Genomic DNA, 16,870 nt, shown 5'->3' with positions numbered 1-16,870 from the left:
AGGCAGTCTGGGTCAAATGCTTCTTTTGGCTGTCTTCACACGTATACTTGGCCGGTGGTCAGAAATGAGGTAAAGGATGACTCATTCAAGAAAATAAATCTTCCACTGCTCTAGGGACCAATTCTGTAGGTTTTTACTCCACTCTAAACACTTTGCAACGTTTGTTTTTGAAAGTAGTGGTTTTCTGATTGCAGCTCTCCTGTGAAATCTGACTTTGTGCAGCTCCCGGTGAACAGTTTTTGTGGCAACTGGGTTCTCGAGGTGGTCATTAAGCTCTACAGAAATTTTGGGAGCTGTACTTTTGTGATCCTTTCTAACAATTCACATAAGAGTCTGATGGTCTTACGTGAAAGTTTTAGTCTTCTTCTAGAGTTTTGTTTCAACTAGGAGGCCTTTTCCCTCTTTCTCAAAGCCTGTCATTACTATTGAGACAGTACTTCTTGATACACCAAACATTTAGGCTGTTTTCGTTACACTAATGCCTGCCATATGAGCACCAACAATTTGACCTCTTTGAAAGTCCGATAGATCTGTCATTTTAATGAATTTTAATTACCTTTTTCTTAAGATATCTGAAAGGAAACAGCAATTTTAGCAAAACATATTAAGCAACATTAATAATAAATCAAAAAAACATAAAAATAAAGAAGCTTTTGACAGTTTTACAGATATTTTAAAATTATGATGCTATGTGTTTCCATTATTTTAGCCAACCCCTGTGTTTACCATACAACTTTTTAAAACCACATCTTACCAATTTCCTACACAAATCCTCAGCAACACAGCCTGCATTATTCAACTGAAAATGCTTGTTAATGTGATAGTAATTATTCCAAAAACTATGGCAATGCACAACTAAACAAGGCCACGCAAGGAATTAAACAACATTGAACCTCTTCAGGAGACATTTATAGATTGGTAGCATCTTTGCAAGTCTGTCATAAGTGAAAACATTGTCTCTTCATTGTGTTGGTGGCCTGACATTGTTATTCCTGAAAATACTTACAATAAAAGAACCCTCTATTTCAATTCAAAGAAAATAAAGCTATCAAGCCCACATCTGAATGTGAAAGCAGCCAGGTTCTTGCAATAAAAAAAACATAATCTCCAAACACAAATTAATTTTAGAGTCTTTCGTACTGGTCACTCTGGTATAAACATTGGTTGTTCTCATATAAGTACTGATCATTCAGATGTGAAACCTGCTCTGTGTTTTTGTATACATATATACAGAAGCGCAAAATATCATCATGCAGAATTTCATCAGTTGTATTATTTCATTGATTTTTACTTATTAAACTGATTAAAATATGGGGCATTTTGTCAAACTGCTGGATCAAGTTGTTTTATTTATCTTTCTTTTTTTTTTTTTGTTATCAAAAAAGCTGATGAATAAGAAAATGGTCATCATAGAAGAAGGAGGACCTTCTCAGATGATTGGAGTACAAAGCACGTTCCCACCTTTTTTAATATGTGATCAGAGTATTGAAGAAGATAAATGCTTCTTAGAACTGGCTATAAACACCATGAGTCGACCAAGTGATGTCAAGTGTCCAGGCTCAAAGAAAATAATTCCACAAGTCACAGCAAAATGGCAGAGCACCAATAAGTTAATAGCAAGCTGTTTCAAAACACTGACCTTCTTCAATTGGAGGGTTACCCAGCAAATTGTTGTCAAAGCCACAGTGGACAATATCCGAGACAAAGATCAAATACAAGAAATTGAGATACTGCTTAAGAACCAAAATTCAAATCGAATAAACAGAACCTCCTTAGGAAAAGTAAAGGTATGTCTTAATATCATTTATGATTTATTTTTTAAATTAATTTATGTTCTTGGTATGTTTTAGACATTTAACACCTGCTTTTGCTTTGGTAGCAAAACTCAAACAGTACATTTCCATCTTTCATAATACATACCCTACACAGTAAGCCCTTGCAAAACGTCCTGCTTGCTCTTACTTGGAACAGTTCATATAAAACAAAGTAACAACAACAACTATAATTGTATAAGGGTTTCAAAATTTTTCACAAGGGCAGTAGTTTTGGGCGAGGGGATGGGTTGATTGCAGTGGTCCCAGTGTTCGGTTGGTACTTATTTTATGAACCCAGAGAGGATGAAAGGCAAAGTCGACCTTGGCAGAATTTGAACTTAGAACATAATGATGGATGAAATGCCACTAAGTATTTTGCCCAGCGTGCTATCAATTCTGTCAGCTCACCGCCTTAAGAACAATAATAATAATAATAATAATAATTATAATAATAATGATGATGATGATGATTATGGTGATAATTTCTTTTATTTGCCACCAGGGCGAAGGATGTGTAGGATAATACAAAGATAGACATGAAGTGTGGGAGTTTCCATATAATGAAATGATAAAACACACACACTCATACACACATACATGACGGGATTCTTTCAGTTTCCATCTACTAAATCCACTCATAAGGCTTTGGTCAGCCCGTGGCTTGCCTGAGGCAGTGAGTCTTTAGCAGTTAGATGAATCAAAATTGGTTTATAGACTCAGCTTTCTACATTACTCATTGCAATATATAACATTATTCCAAAATAATTTTATAATAGACATATTAAAGAAAACTTTGAAGTTTAGTCAAATCATAAGGAATTATGTGAAGTGTTATTAATGCACTTGTTTTTGGTGTTTCTTGAATTGTTGTCATTGCAAAATTTTTTTCTTTACTATTTCAGGTGAAAGCTATCGACACAGATAAAATGGCTTTGTGTAAGTCATTGAATGATCCCCATATGACCACTTTTGATGGATCGTAAGTATTCGAAACTTTATAATTCATTGTCACTTTAAGTCATGGATGGTCAAGAAAGATAGGTTATTGAGTTAAGAACTGATTACTGGTCAGGTAGTCAAGATCAGTGAAGGCGCTTGGTTTAGTGGTTAGAGTATTAGGCTCACGTGAGTTCAATTTCTGGTGTCATGTTGTATCCTCAAGTAAGGCACTTTATTTCACGTTGCTCCAGTTCACTCAGCTGGCGACAATGAGTAGTACCTGTAATATAAAGGGCCAGATTTGTCACATTCTGTATCACGTGCAATCTCCCTGAGAATTACGTTAAAGGCATGCAAGACTAGTGTGCTCAGCAGACTGTTTTGTGGATTGGATCAACTGGAACCCTCATGATCATAACTGACGGGGCTCCAGTATTAGTCAGGGTCAAGTTATAGTCTGCCTCAAGTTTATAAGCTCATTAGACCTGTGTTTATCTCAGTCTCCAAAGTGACTGTGTGTCGAAGACATCTTGCAGATAATCCATCACAAGATTAACACAAGGAAGATTAACTTCCTGCTGCTGCTGCTGCTGCTGCTGCCAGTAATTTCCCAGCTGAATAGAACAATGTAAAATGGAATGCTGTAATCACAGACACAACTTAGTGCCCTGCTTATGAATCAAATGCATTATCTTACAATTGTGACCCTTGGACCCTAACTATTTAAGCATGCACTTTTGCAATTAATTAAATTCTATTGTCATTCCTATAATGATGGCAGTCACCTGGTAAGTCATGTTGCTTCCTAATAAACATGACAAGATTTAACAAAAGATAGATTACTATATGAAACAGCTTTCCACAGTAAATAGTAATATATTTGAAAATATGAAAATTTGATTTTTGTATTAAAAGTTTGAAAGGCTGTGTTTTTTTCTTCCACAAGTTACTACAACAACTTCTTTGAAGGTCCTTTCAATCTCTATGGACATAAAACCCTCCCATACGGTGTAAGTATGACACATCACATTTTTATCAGTTATGACTCTTATGCTTTTACTTGTAAAACTGAGCGTTGAACAATGAAATTCAAATTTCACCAAGTGTTACCAAGGTCTACTTCTCAAGAGGCTCTTATGCTGTTCACTTCAGGGTTATCCCAAATTAAAAAAAAATTGCATCCCAGATTTTTAAGAAATATCATTTACAAAATCTGTACTAATACTTGAGCATCTTTTCAGATATGTTATGAATAATTTCTTTAAACATAAGCAACCTTTGCAACAATATAAGAAACAATTTTCTCCTGGTGTTTTCTAATTTTTTGCCTTTAAAACATTTTCTTTTTTTTTTTTTTTTATGTGCTCCAGTCATTCCTAACTCTTTGTACAGTTTTTTTTTTTTTGATAAATCTCCATTCCTCAATGAAGTTGAAAAGAACGTTTGACTATTATTCTGTGCTGCTAGGATCATTGGGAGGTGCAATGGCCCAGTGGTTAGGGCAGCAGACTCGTGGTCATAGGATCGCGGTTTCAATTCCCAGACCAGGCGTTGTGAGTGTTTATTGAGCGAAAACACCTAAAGCTCCATGAGGCTCCGGCAGGGGATGGTGGCGAACACTGCTGTACGCTTCCACCACGACTTTCTCTCACTCTTACTTCCTGTTTCTGTTGTGCCTGTAATTCAAAGGACCAGCCTTGTCACACTCTGTGTCATGCTGAATCTCCCCGAGAACTACGTTAAGGGTACATGTGTCTGTGGAGTGCTCAGCCACTTGCACGTTAATTTCACGAGCAGGCTGTTCCATTGATTGGATCAACTGGAACCTCGACATCTAAAGCGACGGAGTGCCAGCAGCCAGCAGCAGCTAGGATCATTAAATGCAGTAACCGTTAAGGGCTGTGATTGATTTAACTGACTTCTTATTTCTCCCAAAATGTGAGGGGTTAATGCAATGCTAAAAATTATTTACATAGATAGAGAATGAAAGAATAAGGAGAGTGATGCATGCACACACACACACGCACACACACACACACACACACACACACGCACATAAATACTCACACATACATAGACATACAAACATGGACACATAGACACGTATATACAGGAGTGAGTGATGGGGGGGGGAAGTATGACAGATAGTTGACAGAACAAAACTACCTTCTAGTATTTAGTTCCATGTCTGCAACATCCCAAGACTCCAAACCACTTCGCCTTTGTTTTCCTTACAAGATTGATAAAATACTAGGAAGGGAAAACACTGGAATCAATTTAAGTGGGTAAAATCTATAAAACATTTCAGTTCCTAAAAGAAAAAAAAATTAAAGCAGCAATGGTAAAAAATATAAAATAAAATGTCAAATGTCAACTTTTATTTTAGGTGCAAGCATTTTATAGAAAATGTGGAGTCAGAAATGGTGCTTCCTGCAACTGTGCTGCTGCCATAAGATCTGGAGATGATGTAATTGTGTTTGATAGATGTGGTTCCTCTAAAGAGTCCAAGAAAGCTAACAAGAAATTGGATATCAAGCTGTTATTAAATAAAAAATTGACAAAAGGAACAAGTATTGTTAAAAAGAACAATGGCAGAGAATATAGGGTAAGGCTTCAAGTTTTGATCTGACTAACATAATTCTTATTCCTAAAGAGAAAGCAAAATTAAGCTTGGAGAGAAGTTTGTATGGTTGTTTATAAGACATCAGACAAAATAAGAATGCTACTTCTGTTGTTGTTGTTATACACCTGAAATCAGCTCTGGTCTAACGGAAATGTAATCAAAGTAATTCCAATCATTACTATTCTGTGTCTTTCTCTCAGTCGTTTTATTCAATGTGGCTTTTTTTCAAGCCAGTATGTTGAGTTTTTAGGGAGTTTTTAGCTGCTACATTTAACAGATCAAGTGACCCACTGGGAGGCTCTGTCACCCACTCTAAGTCATACTATATATTCTGTATAATATCTATCTAATCTTCATCTTGATGTTATGTATTTAAAATTAAGGTAATTATGGTCAAGACCATCAGGAAGAACTATTTCTTCAAAATCTGCTTGCATGTTCCTGACCAAACAAGATATATTTAACCCTTTTGTTACCAACCCGGCTGAAACCGGCTCTGGCTCTGAGTACAAATGTCTTGTTTTCATCAGTTTTGAATTAATATCTTCCACCAAACCTTAATCACAATTTATGTTCCTAGCACTAGCTTAATGATGACTAAGTTATTTTACTAAATTCTTTGTTATATTTAAAGTAATTGAAAGAAACATAGAACATCTCAAAATAAATACAGTATCGAAAGGGTTAAAGACTGTAAAAAAAAAAAGCAAATTACAGAATGCAAAGCTTAAGAATGTTTGTCTTCTAATCATTTCAACAATAACAGCCAAAGTGTTTTGCACTTTGTACTGGTTTTACTGATTGAAAATATCTGCTGTATTCTGGAGATATCCATGTTACTCTGGAGATATCTACTGTGCTCTGGAGATATCAATGGTATTCAGGAAATATCTACATCAGAGCATCAAGTTATACAACAAGGCATTTTGTTTGACATTCTAACAACTCAGTCAGTTCATCTCCTTTATTCTAAAACTAAATGAATACCATCTGTGAATACATTCGATTTGTTTTCTATGTATTGCATAGAATTATCTTCAAGAGATCTCTAATGGGTATACGTTGGTTTAACATTCTCAATTTTGGTTTCAGGTTAACTTACCAACAGGTACAATTGTAATTATACAAGTTAATGGGAGAAACTTCATAAATATTCAAATACAGGCTTCAACTCTGGACTACAAAAATGTCAATGGTAACTATCAGCTTCCTACTATTTCAATTGACTTATAAAACTAGTTTATTTCACTCTTAACAATATTTCTTATAAAATACACAGCTCGTATGGTTCAATTAATTTAGGAAATAGTCAAAACTCTTGAAGCATTTAGTAAAATAACTTTTCCATTATTCATTTGCTGTTTTTGCAATATACAGTGATGATGGATGGTTTTCCGTTAAGTATAAAACATTTAATTCAAGAGTTTTTGTACTGAAGAACCAGAGATGGTCTTAGGCAAACTGGTACAAAAAAATTTAAGTTGGTACATATACACTACATTTCCATGCATTTTTGATCAAGTCTCCTGTATAGGTATACCCCTCAGTGTAGATATGTCTCCTAAGGTGATTTAATTCACCATATTCCCCTCTCAGATTCACACGCTTATTGCAACAGTCCTTCAGTTTTTCTAATCCCTGTAAAAGAACTCAGAATGTTGGGCCTCCAGCCAAGCCTTTCACAATACCTTTAAAACCTTGGAACTTTTCAGAACCTCCTTGTATGTGTGTGTGGCAAAATAAATTACTGGCATTTTCATTTCCTTACTATTTTACAATTAAAATATCCAAATTAAATTTTGAAAGCCACAAACTAATCCATGGTATACAAATGAAACAGCAATGTAGGTCTAAATTAAGTATTTTCTCTTCATTAATTAGCAGTGATCTTATGTAAAAATTGGCTTTTTAAATTTTCAGGCTTATGTGGCTCTTTTGATGGCAATGCAACAAATGATTTAACAACAAGCGACAACAGAACCATTAAACATTCTATGTTTCCCAATAATTTCTCACTTTCATGGCGGTAAGAGAGTTTTTTTGTCTTTACTTTTGTTTTGTCTGTTCTTTTTCAATTCTTTTTAATACTTTATTAATATTCTTTCTTTTTAATATAGGCACACTCTCATACTTTTCTATGATTGGATGTCTTTCCTAATGCCAACCACTTAATGCAGTGTACTTGTAATTGATTTGGTCATCCTCTCTGGTCCATCCATTCATCCATCCATCTCTCTTTCATTGTTTTCTTTCAGAGTAAACCAAAGTGATTCCCTCTATGCTGGAATTTGTTTGGACAATTCTGAAGAAGAAGAACAAGAAGAAGAAGAAAACATCTGCAGTTGCATGGATGGTCAAGAAATGTGTTTCCCCAACCAGGCCACCTACTCGTGTAGTCAGGGAGGAGAATTAATTACAGGTAAAAATTGTGTTTTTCATTTGGAGCCTATAACTGTACAACCACCATCCTCATCCCAATCTAAAAAGAAAAGTAAGATCCAAGAAAGGTAAACACTGTACAATGTTTGAATTACACAAACCAATTTGATACACAACCAAATTCCCAATACAGAGGAATTAGTAAATTCCATTTTAAAATCCAGTCAAATTAGGTTGGCTAATCAGAATAAAGAATGGTCATTTGTAGACTCTTTACAAATGACTGATCCCAGATCGAGCTATTTTAGGTATTTAGATTTTTATTTATTTATTTATTTATTTAATAGATGTGGCCCTTCAAACCATCAATGATTCCAAGGGGGATCAATGGGAAATCATTTAAACATGTTCAAGGGAAACATTATGAAAAATGTTATGTAGTCTCTGATGATCCTTTCTACTATAGGAATAAGGCCTGAAAATTTTCAAGAGGGGTTGAGTCTATTACATTAGCACCAATGCTCAGATGGTACTTATTCAATTGGTCCCAAAAGGGTGAAAGGTGCAGTTGACCTCAGCAGAATTTGAATTCAGAACAATACAGCAACAAATATAGCTTAACATTTTGTCCAGTGATCTAATGATTCTGTCAGCTCACTGCAAGTAGATGAGTCTCAAATGGGAGTCCCAGGTCCTCGATCACCTGATGGTAATGTTCATATAATAATGACTTCAAATTTTGGCACAAGCTCAGCAATTTTGGGGAAGGAGATAAGTCGTTTACATTGACCTCAGTGGTACTAATTTTATCAACTTCAAAAGGATGAAAAGCAACGTCAGCCTCGGCAGAATTTGGACTTGGAATGTAAAGACAGATGAATTGCTGCTAAGCATTTTTCCCAGCATGGTAATGATTCTGCCAGCTCGCTACCTTTGGTCTTACAATATTGATATTAGATTCAAGGATCAACAATTCTTGGTTTTGTCCTTAATTTTTATGTTTCTATTTATTAGTTTCCAGTTAATCTCATTTTAGTCAAGATGTCTGTGTGTTTTTATATAGAGCTTAAGTGTGAAACCCTAGTTTAGACAATAATCATTTTCTCATGTTCAGAGAAGGACATCAACATCCATAAAAAGGCTATTGATAAATGGGTCGACACTGTGATGTTCCAGTTAATTGAAACTGAAAGTAAAGAATAAGACGAGGGGAAGAATAACCTGATCTTTGACACACAGTGACAATGCCAACATTCTATGTCACCATTCTTGTCATGTTTGGTTGCTTGGTTGCTCAATGTTTGATCTGATATCTGATAAACTACAAAAGATAGGAAGTCACATGGTATGGTTGTGCTGGAATCATGTAGTTCTGGGTCAGACCATAGTACCTTGCACAAGTGTTTTCTACTAGACTGCCTTGTGTTAGGAGGTGGGGGTCAGTCAGATATCATAGAAAGTTTTCTATTTACATACGTAGCAGGTATTTTGTTTTATTGGTCTCAGTAAGATAAAGCTCACTAAAAAAAGTGTCTTGAAATGTGGACCCAGATATATGTAGGTCAGTTAAACAGCTGTCGCATAATAACTAATGAATTTGGTGTAAAGTTATTTCTCTGTTTGAAAACTATGACATTGACATTAAACTTATTTGCTTTTCTAATGTTTTTTTGTTGTTCAGGTTTAGGAAAAAATATTCTAAAAGACGTCCAGATCATCTCCCTTGACTCCAACTGTTCAAAAGAAAACCGTTCAGTTTTTGAATATGACAAAGATTTTAAACACAAGGTATTGTAATTTACAGCTTTTATTTTATTTTCAAACATAAGACAAAATATAAACATTTGAGAGTCATAAAAGAGAAGAGACTCAAATCCTTGTTGTAAACTTCCTACTTATTCCACCTCATCTCATATCAACATGCACCTCTTTTGGTTCTTATTCTCTCAGTGATTAATGTGGAAATAGACAATTGTCTCTATCAGTTCTTGTCAATACCGTTATGGAACTATAGTGTTTTGCTAGTCTGCCAAAGACGAAGGATCGTTGGCTACATTAGAGGTGATAGGTGTAATTAAATTTGATATTGTTATATCTTTTTTAACATTAAGGCCTATGTGGTTGACATTGAGAGATGAACTCTTTGCAATCTTTAAGGTTTCAATTTATTTGTAGTTGAATCCAATTTACCTCACTTGTATCATAAATTCCCATGAGGAAAAACTGGACAGTACATAACTTCTGTCATAGGAAGTTAAGAAGTTTATGAAATGCTACAACTCAATATCCATCTTAGAGAAAGAATATGCCTGTAGTATGATATATCTGTTATATAAGTTATATACTCCTCAAACAGATCTTCTTTGGTGAAATAGCAGTTGATTCTCAGTCATGTAGTGGATGACCAAAGAAAAAGAAACAAAGACACATGTAAGACAATCTTGAGAAAGTGTAATTTAGAGCAGTCAAGTTGGGAAGAAAATCTTGTTCAAGATCGTTCATTGCAATGCAGAGTTGTGTACTCTGAGATACAACACTGAGAATGTTGAAGCCTTGAAACGATCAACCTACTAGAAATAGTAATAGAGTTTCTTGCAAATTATATGCCATGGTAGCCATGGTAATTAACAAAAAATTTAACAAAAAAAACAGAAAGAGAAAACATGTTGAATAATGTAATGAGATACATTACGACTATAATAAAAAATGGGATGGTCACTGCTTAAATGACTTTGTTCACAGAACTGCTCCATAGGGCCTATCCTAGGGCTAAACAAAATTACATAATATTTTCTAGCAGATTTATAATTCTTAATTGACTGAAGTAAATTTTAAAACTGTAATTTCTATTTTCTCTTCATATTTTCAGGAACATAGTTGGCCCACACCTTCAGGTTGGACAAAGGACAAAGCATTGAAATATTGCCAGGATACAATAACTAATTCTGCATCAGGCAAGAGTTGTATAACAGTTGTTAAGATCAATTTTGCTGATGCAATAAAAAGTTGTGTTGAAGACATCAAAGTAAGATATTTTATTTCTTGTTATTTGCAATTGTTTTCCCTTCATATATTTTGTAATAATAATTGTTTCTAATTTAGGTACAGGGCTAACAATTTTGTGGGGAGGCGGGTAGTTGGTTAAATAGATCCCCAGCACTTGACTGGAACTTATTTTATTGGTCCCATAAGGATGAAAGGCAAAGTTAACCTAAGCAGGATTTGAACCCAGAAAGTAGAGAGCAAGAAGAAATAACTACAAAGCAGTGTTTTTTTTTTTCTATTCTGCCAATCTATCACCCTTAACTGACATGGGTTGAAAATCTGAAATTTTGGGAGCGGTGCTTCATACTATGACAACCCCTACTTAACTGGTACTTCTTCAGTTCTCTGATTTCAATATTTGACACATTTAGGGTGTCAAACTGGACTAAAAATGCTTAGTGACATATTGTCTGTCTTTAAGCTCTGGGTTCAAATTAATTTTGTTGAGTTAGACTTTGCCTTTCATTTTTGGAGGGGTAAATAAAATAAGTATCAGTTGAACACTGGGGTCAATATAATTGACTTATCCTCTTCCCTGAAATTACTAGCCTTGTACCAAAATTTGAACCCAACATTTGATGCATTTTCATCTCTTATCTAAATAATTTATGTGCCAGCCATGCTTATTTTTTTATTGCTAAATTTTACTCAGGATGGCCACAGGCTAAACAAGTAAAAGAGTGAAAGAGTAATTTCATTAATATTGGTGATTGTAAAGTAATTGATATTAGTTATTAGTAAACTAGTCAATATTGGTGATTGGTAAATTACTAATATTAGTGATTGACAAATTAATCAATATTAGTGTTTGGTAAACTAATCAGTATTAATGATTGCTAAATTATTTAATATTTGTGATTGATAAATTGATTGATATTATTAATTGGTAGTAATCTGTTTGAATTACTTGCACATTGGGCTAAATATTGTTACAAGAATCTAGTTGCTGTTCTTCAGGTTCTTGGTCAAGTTTGTTTTTCATCCTTATCGGGATCAATAAATTAAATACAAGCAAAATACTGAGGTCAATATATTTGACCTTTGTACCCCACAGCCCAGTGTTTATATAAGAAATTAATATTTGGCTACTTTGATATTTTCAGATATCTGATGGAACCACATATGCTCTTGCAACACTGGAGAATATGAAAATTGAATGCAGACTTGAGACTGAAAGCAACACTACATTCTGGATCCGAGACAATGACGGAAATACTCAACTACCAAAAACCATAGAAAAGCTTTGTCCATTGGAATGTAGTAATGGCGGAAAATGTGTTGATGGTAAGCAGAAGGATACAAAAGACTCAAATTGATGTTTCTGGTTCTTATATATGTTTTCTTAGCCTTTGATTGACTCTAGCAGGCATTCCAGCTGTGACCATCCCAAATGCACACAGAGCATCCTGTAAAGTAGATGATGAATAATCAGAGTCAACAGGGACAACAATCAAGTGAAACTAGGAGGAAGCCTGTGAATATCTGATATGTCTTTCTATCAAAAATACAAAAGCAAAACAAGGAAAAAAATTTCCAAACATCCTGAATTATGAGAGGATTTTCCTCCCTTCAAAACCCCAAAGAAGTCTTGTTCTGCTTTGCAAAATTTCTTTAAATTTTTAGTATTCAAACTGGCCATATCAGCCCCAAATGTTCAAGGTAGTCAGGTTCAACTTTTGACATCTACCCTACCATCATTGAAATATCAAAGCTACAAGATAATGTATCATCATCGTCGTTGTTTAACGTCCGCTTTCCATGCTAGCATGGGTTGGACGATTTGACTGAGGACTGGTGAACCAGATGTCTACACCGGGCTCCAATGTGATTTGGCAGAGTTTCTACAGCTGGAGGTCCTTCCTAACGCCAACCACTCCGAGAGTGTAGTAGGTGCTTTTACATGCCACCGGCACGAAGGCCAGTCAGGTGGTATTGGCAACGGCCACGCTCAAAACGGTGTATTTTACGTGCCACCTGCACAGGAGCCAGTTCGGCGGCACTGGGAATGATCTCGATAAATTCAATATAACATGAATAAATAAGAATTATATTTGACAAAGTAATCTTAATGCTAAAGAGTTTTAAGAAATCATATGAGCAAACATGACTACTGTCACTGACTCTCTTCCGTTATTCTCCGCGATTGTTGTGTCTCTTCTATTGCTTCCTCCCCAACCATTCTAACCCTTGTTTCCTTCACACTCTCTCTCATCCAAGTTCAGCTCCTGTCAACAAATGTTCTTTTATTCACTCCCTTCGTTATATTGCTAGGATGACCAGAGACAATATACAGCAGAGAAGATGCTTTAATCTTGCAAGATACATAATAGCATCTCTTCTGTTGTTGATGTCATCATAAACTGCCTCTGGTAGACTTTGTGCAATGAAACAAAACAATGAAAGGTTCAAGAAAAACGCCTTCATTTGGTTGAGTATGTCTCAGCCCACCTCTATCAGTATTGGTGAAACAATAACCAACTCCCAGTACATTGTGTAAGGGGGTTGGTGTTAGGATTAGGGTATCTAATTATAGAAATTATACCAAATATTATTTCTACTCGAGGCACAAGGCCCGAAATTTTTGGGGAGGGGGCCAGTCAATTAGATTGACCTGAAATTATACCAAATATTGTAATGTGTGAGTGAGATGTGATCTTTCAATCCATCTTGTAGTCCACTAACTCCAAATAATAACTGATTTAACCATGACAACACATCTAGCTAATAATTACAAGGGAAACAAATGTATGAATAATAATAATGACGATGATGATGATAATGATTGATCCCTGAAATGGCATATTTATAAAGTGAACTTCACTGCACAACTTTTGCCAAAAACCTAATTCTTACTACAGACTGAAATAGGTTTTGGAGTCAAATAATTTTAAAATATTTTAATCAATGTAATATTGTATTTCGTTGAAGATAAATATTATTAGAGAGAAGAAATATTAAATTTATAAATGATTGTGACCTTTGATTGTTTTTCAGGAAAATGTGTCTGTCCAAAGAACAAAAAAGGAATGGACTGTTCCATAGATATGAAGAAACCACCAGAAATTGATACTCCTGAAATCATGAACACCTGTGACGTATCAAAACAAAACTGTTCATCAGTAGTGATTCCAGGATCCAATTTTATCGATGATGGATCATTATACTGCTACTTCCAACAGATAACTGTGAGTAACTTTAGGGTCCACTTTCTTCTGAGAGTTTAGGTACTAGGAGACAACTGTAGTGGGTCAAGGATTTGGGTGACAAGAGACTTTGGAAATCAACAAACTGTCTGGAAGACTATATCCACTGAGTCTGGGAGTCGATAATCTCTTGGAATCAATGCTGTCTGGGTTCCATACTCATCTTATAAAAATAATGAACTTATTGTATACAGTGCTTAATATTGACTCTCTGGGAGTCAATACTCTCTGTAAATCAATATCAATTAAAAGTTAACTTTGTTTTCTGAGTAACAACATCCGCAAGGAATCAATACTCTCTAAGCAACAATATCAACAGGAAGCCAATACTCTTAGGGAGTCAACATTAGTAGCACTTAGTACTTGCTGAGAGTCGACACACATTGACAGTGATTTCTCTCTGAGAGTCAACACTTTTCTAACATTGGCACAAGGTCTGAAATTTTAGAGGAAGCAGTACACAACGAGTATATACAGAGTATAGTTGATTTAATTGAGTCAGGTATTTGACTGATTCTTATTTTATTGATCCCAGATGATGATGAAAAGCTAAGTCAATCCCAGTGACATTTGACCTTAGGATGTAAAATGGTGTAACAAAATATGTAAGAAATTTTGTTTAACACTCCACTGATTCTAGAAATTCACTCCCTCTCATGAAACAAAGCAATTAGCACAAACTTAAAATTTGGGAAAACTTTTATTTAAGACGATCTTTAGTATATAAGTGAGCTACTTAAGTGAAATGACCAAATAGGTGAAGTACAGAAGTACTTACATGAATGGTGAGAGTTCAAATTCATTGTACGTACTTTACTTTGTGTTTCCAGGTCAGAATTCTTTTTTCTACAATGTTTCACTTGAGATAACTGTTAGAAATATAATCTTGTAGAACATTTTCTGGAAAACTGTCATCCTTATCTGTTTGTATTCCATCACATTGTGAAATATCACCATCGGTTGCTGTTATATTATTTACATACATACATATGTATATATCTCACTTGCTGTGGGGCAGTTATTTCCCCTGTCAATACATAGACATATGCATTTTGTGGTTATAAGGGTCCTTGACTCTTGTTTCTAGCAATGCAGGTGCTACCCTGCACCTTCAGTCACTATTAGCAGCAGTTGAATTTTTCCTTTTTGGTTTCATATTGCATATAGCCACCTTCATTATTTCATAATTTTCACATTATCGTTTTGCTGAATCAGCCATTGATTCATATGGTAAATGTTATATACTGACAGGCAGAAACCATCAGCGATGGAGTAGACCGTACTGATGAGCCTTAATTTCAAGTGAAACTAGCTTGCTAGTAATGTTATCTTGTTGTAGGTCAGTTATTTCCCCTGTCAGTACATAGAATGTGCTTTTTGTGTCTATAAGGGTCTTTGACTGTTGTTTCTAGCAATGTAGTTGCTATCCTGCACCCCCAGTCACTATGTTTGTGTGTATATATATATATATATATATATATATTAATAAATCATAGGGCAGCAAAAAAGATTTTAGAAATTTTATTTACCCCCAGTGGTCCAGCAAGAATAAACATTAGTCAATAGACTATATATTATTCATTTAAAATACAGAGATGCCTATAATAGGACATCTAATCCATGATAGGCATCTCTGTATTTTAAATGAATTATATGTATATATATGTATGTATATATATATATATATATATATGTATTTGTGTTTGTATGTATGCAGACATTAAATGATGATGATGATATATATATTTTTATGGAGAGGTTTAGGGGAGAGTTTGTCATTGGATTGCAGCTATCTTTATTTTATGTAATTTGCAAGAGGGTCCAAACAAAATATGAGCCCATTGCTTTATCCTTTTCTGCTTCTGAAGGAAGGAAAGTCATTGGTGATCCTCTGTGATCCTTCTTGCAGCACAATACAGCCAACTCCAAGCGAGTGAAGGAAGGAAGAGTTAGTCCTAGTACATATCTGGTGATTTGCTGATCTCAGAAGGGGATATAAAAGACAAACTTGACCTTGGTGGGATTTGCACTAACAACATGAATAACTGGGACAAATACTACAATTTATTCACTTTAATGACTTTTAGGGGAAAGGAAATAGGGTTAGATTTAGAGGAAGGTGAACAGGAATAGCAAAAAGGAGACAATGTGAAATGTGGAGGATAAATTTTGTTGTGATTTGTTTATATATTTATTTTTCATTCGTTTTTCTTTTTCTTTTTTTTTTTGATTTTAGATCTATGAGAAAAAAGTTATTTACAGCAAGAAAAATTACATCGTGACTGCCCAGTATCTCAACTTCCTGTCAGTTTCCTGCAAACTACCATTTGATGGAAGTTTCTTTGTCCGACTCACCAACAATAGATTGATCTTCAGCATTGGATTCAACTTCTTGCGCTATGAACCGCAGTGTGTTAGATGTGAGGAAGAGATGTGTGAATATAAGGTATTATTATAATCCAAATCTGTGATTGTCTCAAATGAAAAGTTTTAGGTAACTATAAAGGGGATAATCTATAAAGGGGATAATCTAATGGTTTTCTAGGATTAGAGCTACTTCTTTCTTTCAATAAGCAATAAGTAACACTATTGCTAAAAATTTGATCAGAATCTATATTTGTGTGTGTGTGTGTGTGTGTGTGTGTGTGTGTGTGTGTGTGTGTGTGTGTGTGTGTGTGTGTGTGTGTGTGTGTGTGTGTGTGTGTGTGTGTGTGTGTGTGTGTGTGTGTGTGTGTGAAAAGAAAGATTGGCAGATTGCTTACAAACTTATAGGTGCAGGAGTGGCTGTATGGTAAGTAGCTTGCTTACCAACCACATGGTTCCGGGTTCAGTCCCACTGCTTGTCACCTTGGGAAAGTGTCTTCTAA

General features: G+C 35.0%; 1 protein-coding gene across 1 annotated transcript in view; it reads left to right on the top strand.

The window, feature by feature from the left end:
• Positions 1–16,870, top strand: part of LOC106880038 (uncharacterized) — a 456,507-nt gene that overhangs the window by 196,114 nt on the left and 243,523 nt on the right. Inside the window, exons 72-83 of the mRNA XM_014929839.2 lie at positions 1,386–1,787; positions 2,717–2,793; positions 3,700–3,763; positions 5,140–5,358; positions 6,469–6,571; positions 7,297–7,402; positions 7,632–7,795; positions 9,437–9,543; positions 10,625–10,780; positions 11,904–12,084; positions 13,795–13,985; positions 16,240–16,449. Of these exons, the coding sequence (XP_014785325.2) occupies positions 1,386–1,787; positions 2,717–2,793; positions 3,700–3,763; positions 5,140–5,358; positions 6,469–6,571; positions 7,297–7,402; positions 7,632–7,795; positions 9,437–9,543; positions 10,625–10,780; positions 11,904–12,084; positions 13,795–13,985; positions 16,240–16,449 (1,980 nt within the window). The remainder of the gene's footprint in view (positions 1–1,385; positions 1,788–2,716; positions 2,794–3,699; positions 3,764–5,139; positions 5,359–6,468; positions 6,572–7,296; positions 7,403–7,631; positions 7,796–9,436; positions 9,544–10,624; positions 10,781–11,903; positions 12,085–13,794; positions 13,986–16,239; positions 16,450–16,870) is intronic.

Source organism: Octopus bimaculoides, chromosome 22, assembly GCF_001194135.2.
Source record: "Octopus bimaculoides isolate UCB-OBI-ISO-001 chromosome 22, ASM119413v2, whole genome shotgun sequence".
NCBI lineage: Eukaryota > Metazoa > Mollusca > Cephalopoda > Octopoda > Octopodidae > Octopus > Octopus bimaculoides.
The sequence above is the reverse complement of the archived record's forward strand: the minus strand, read 5'-3'. Positions and strand labels throughout refer to the sequence as shown.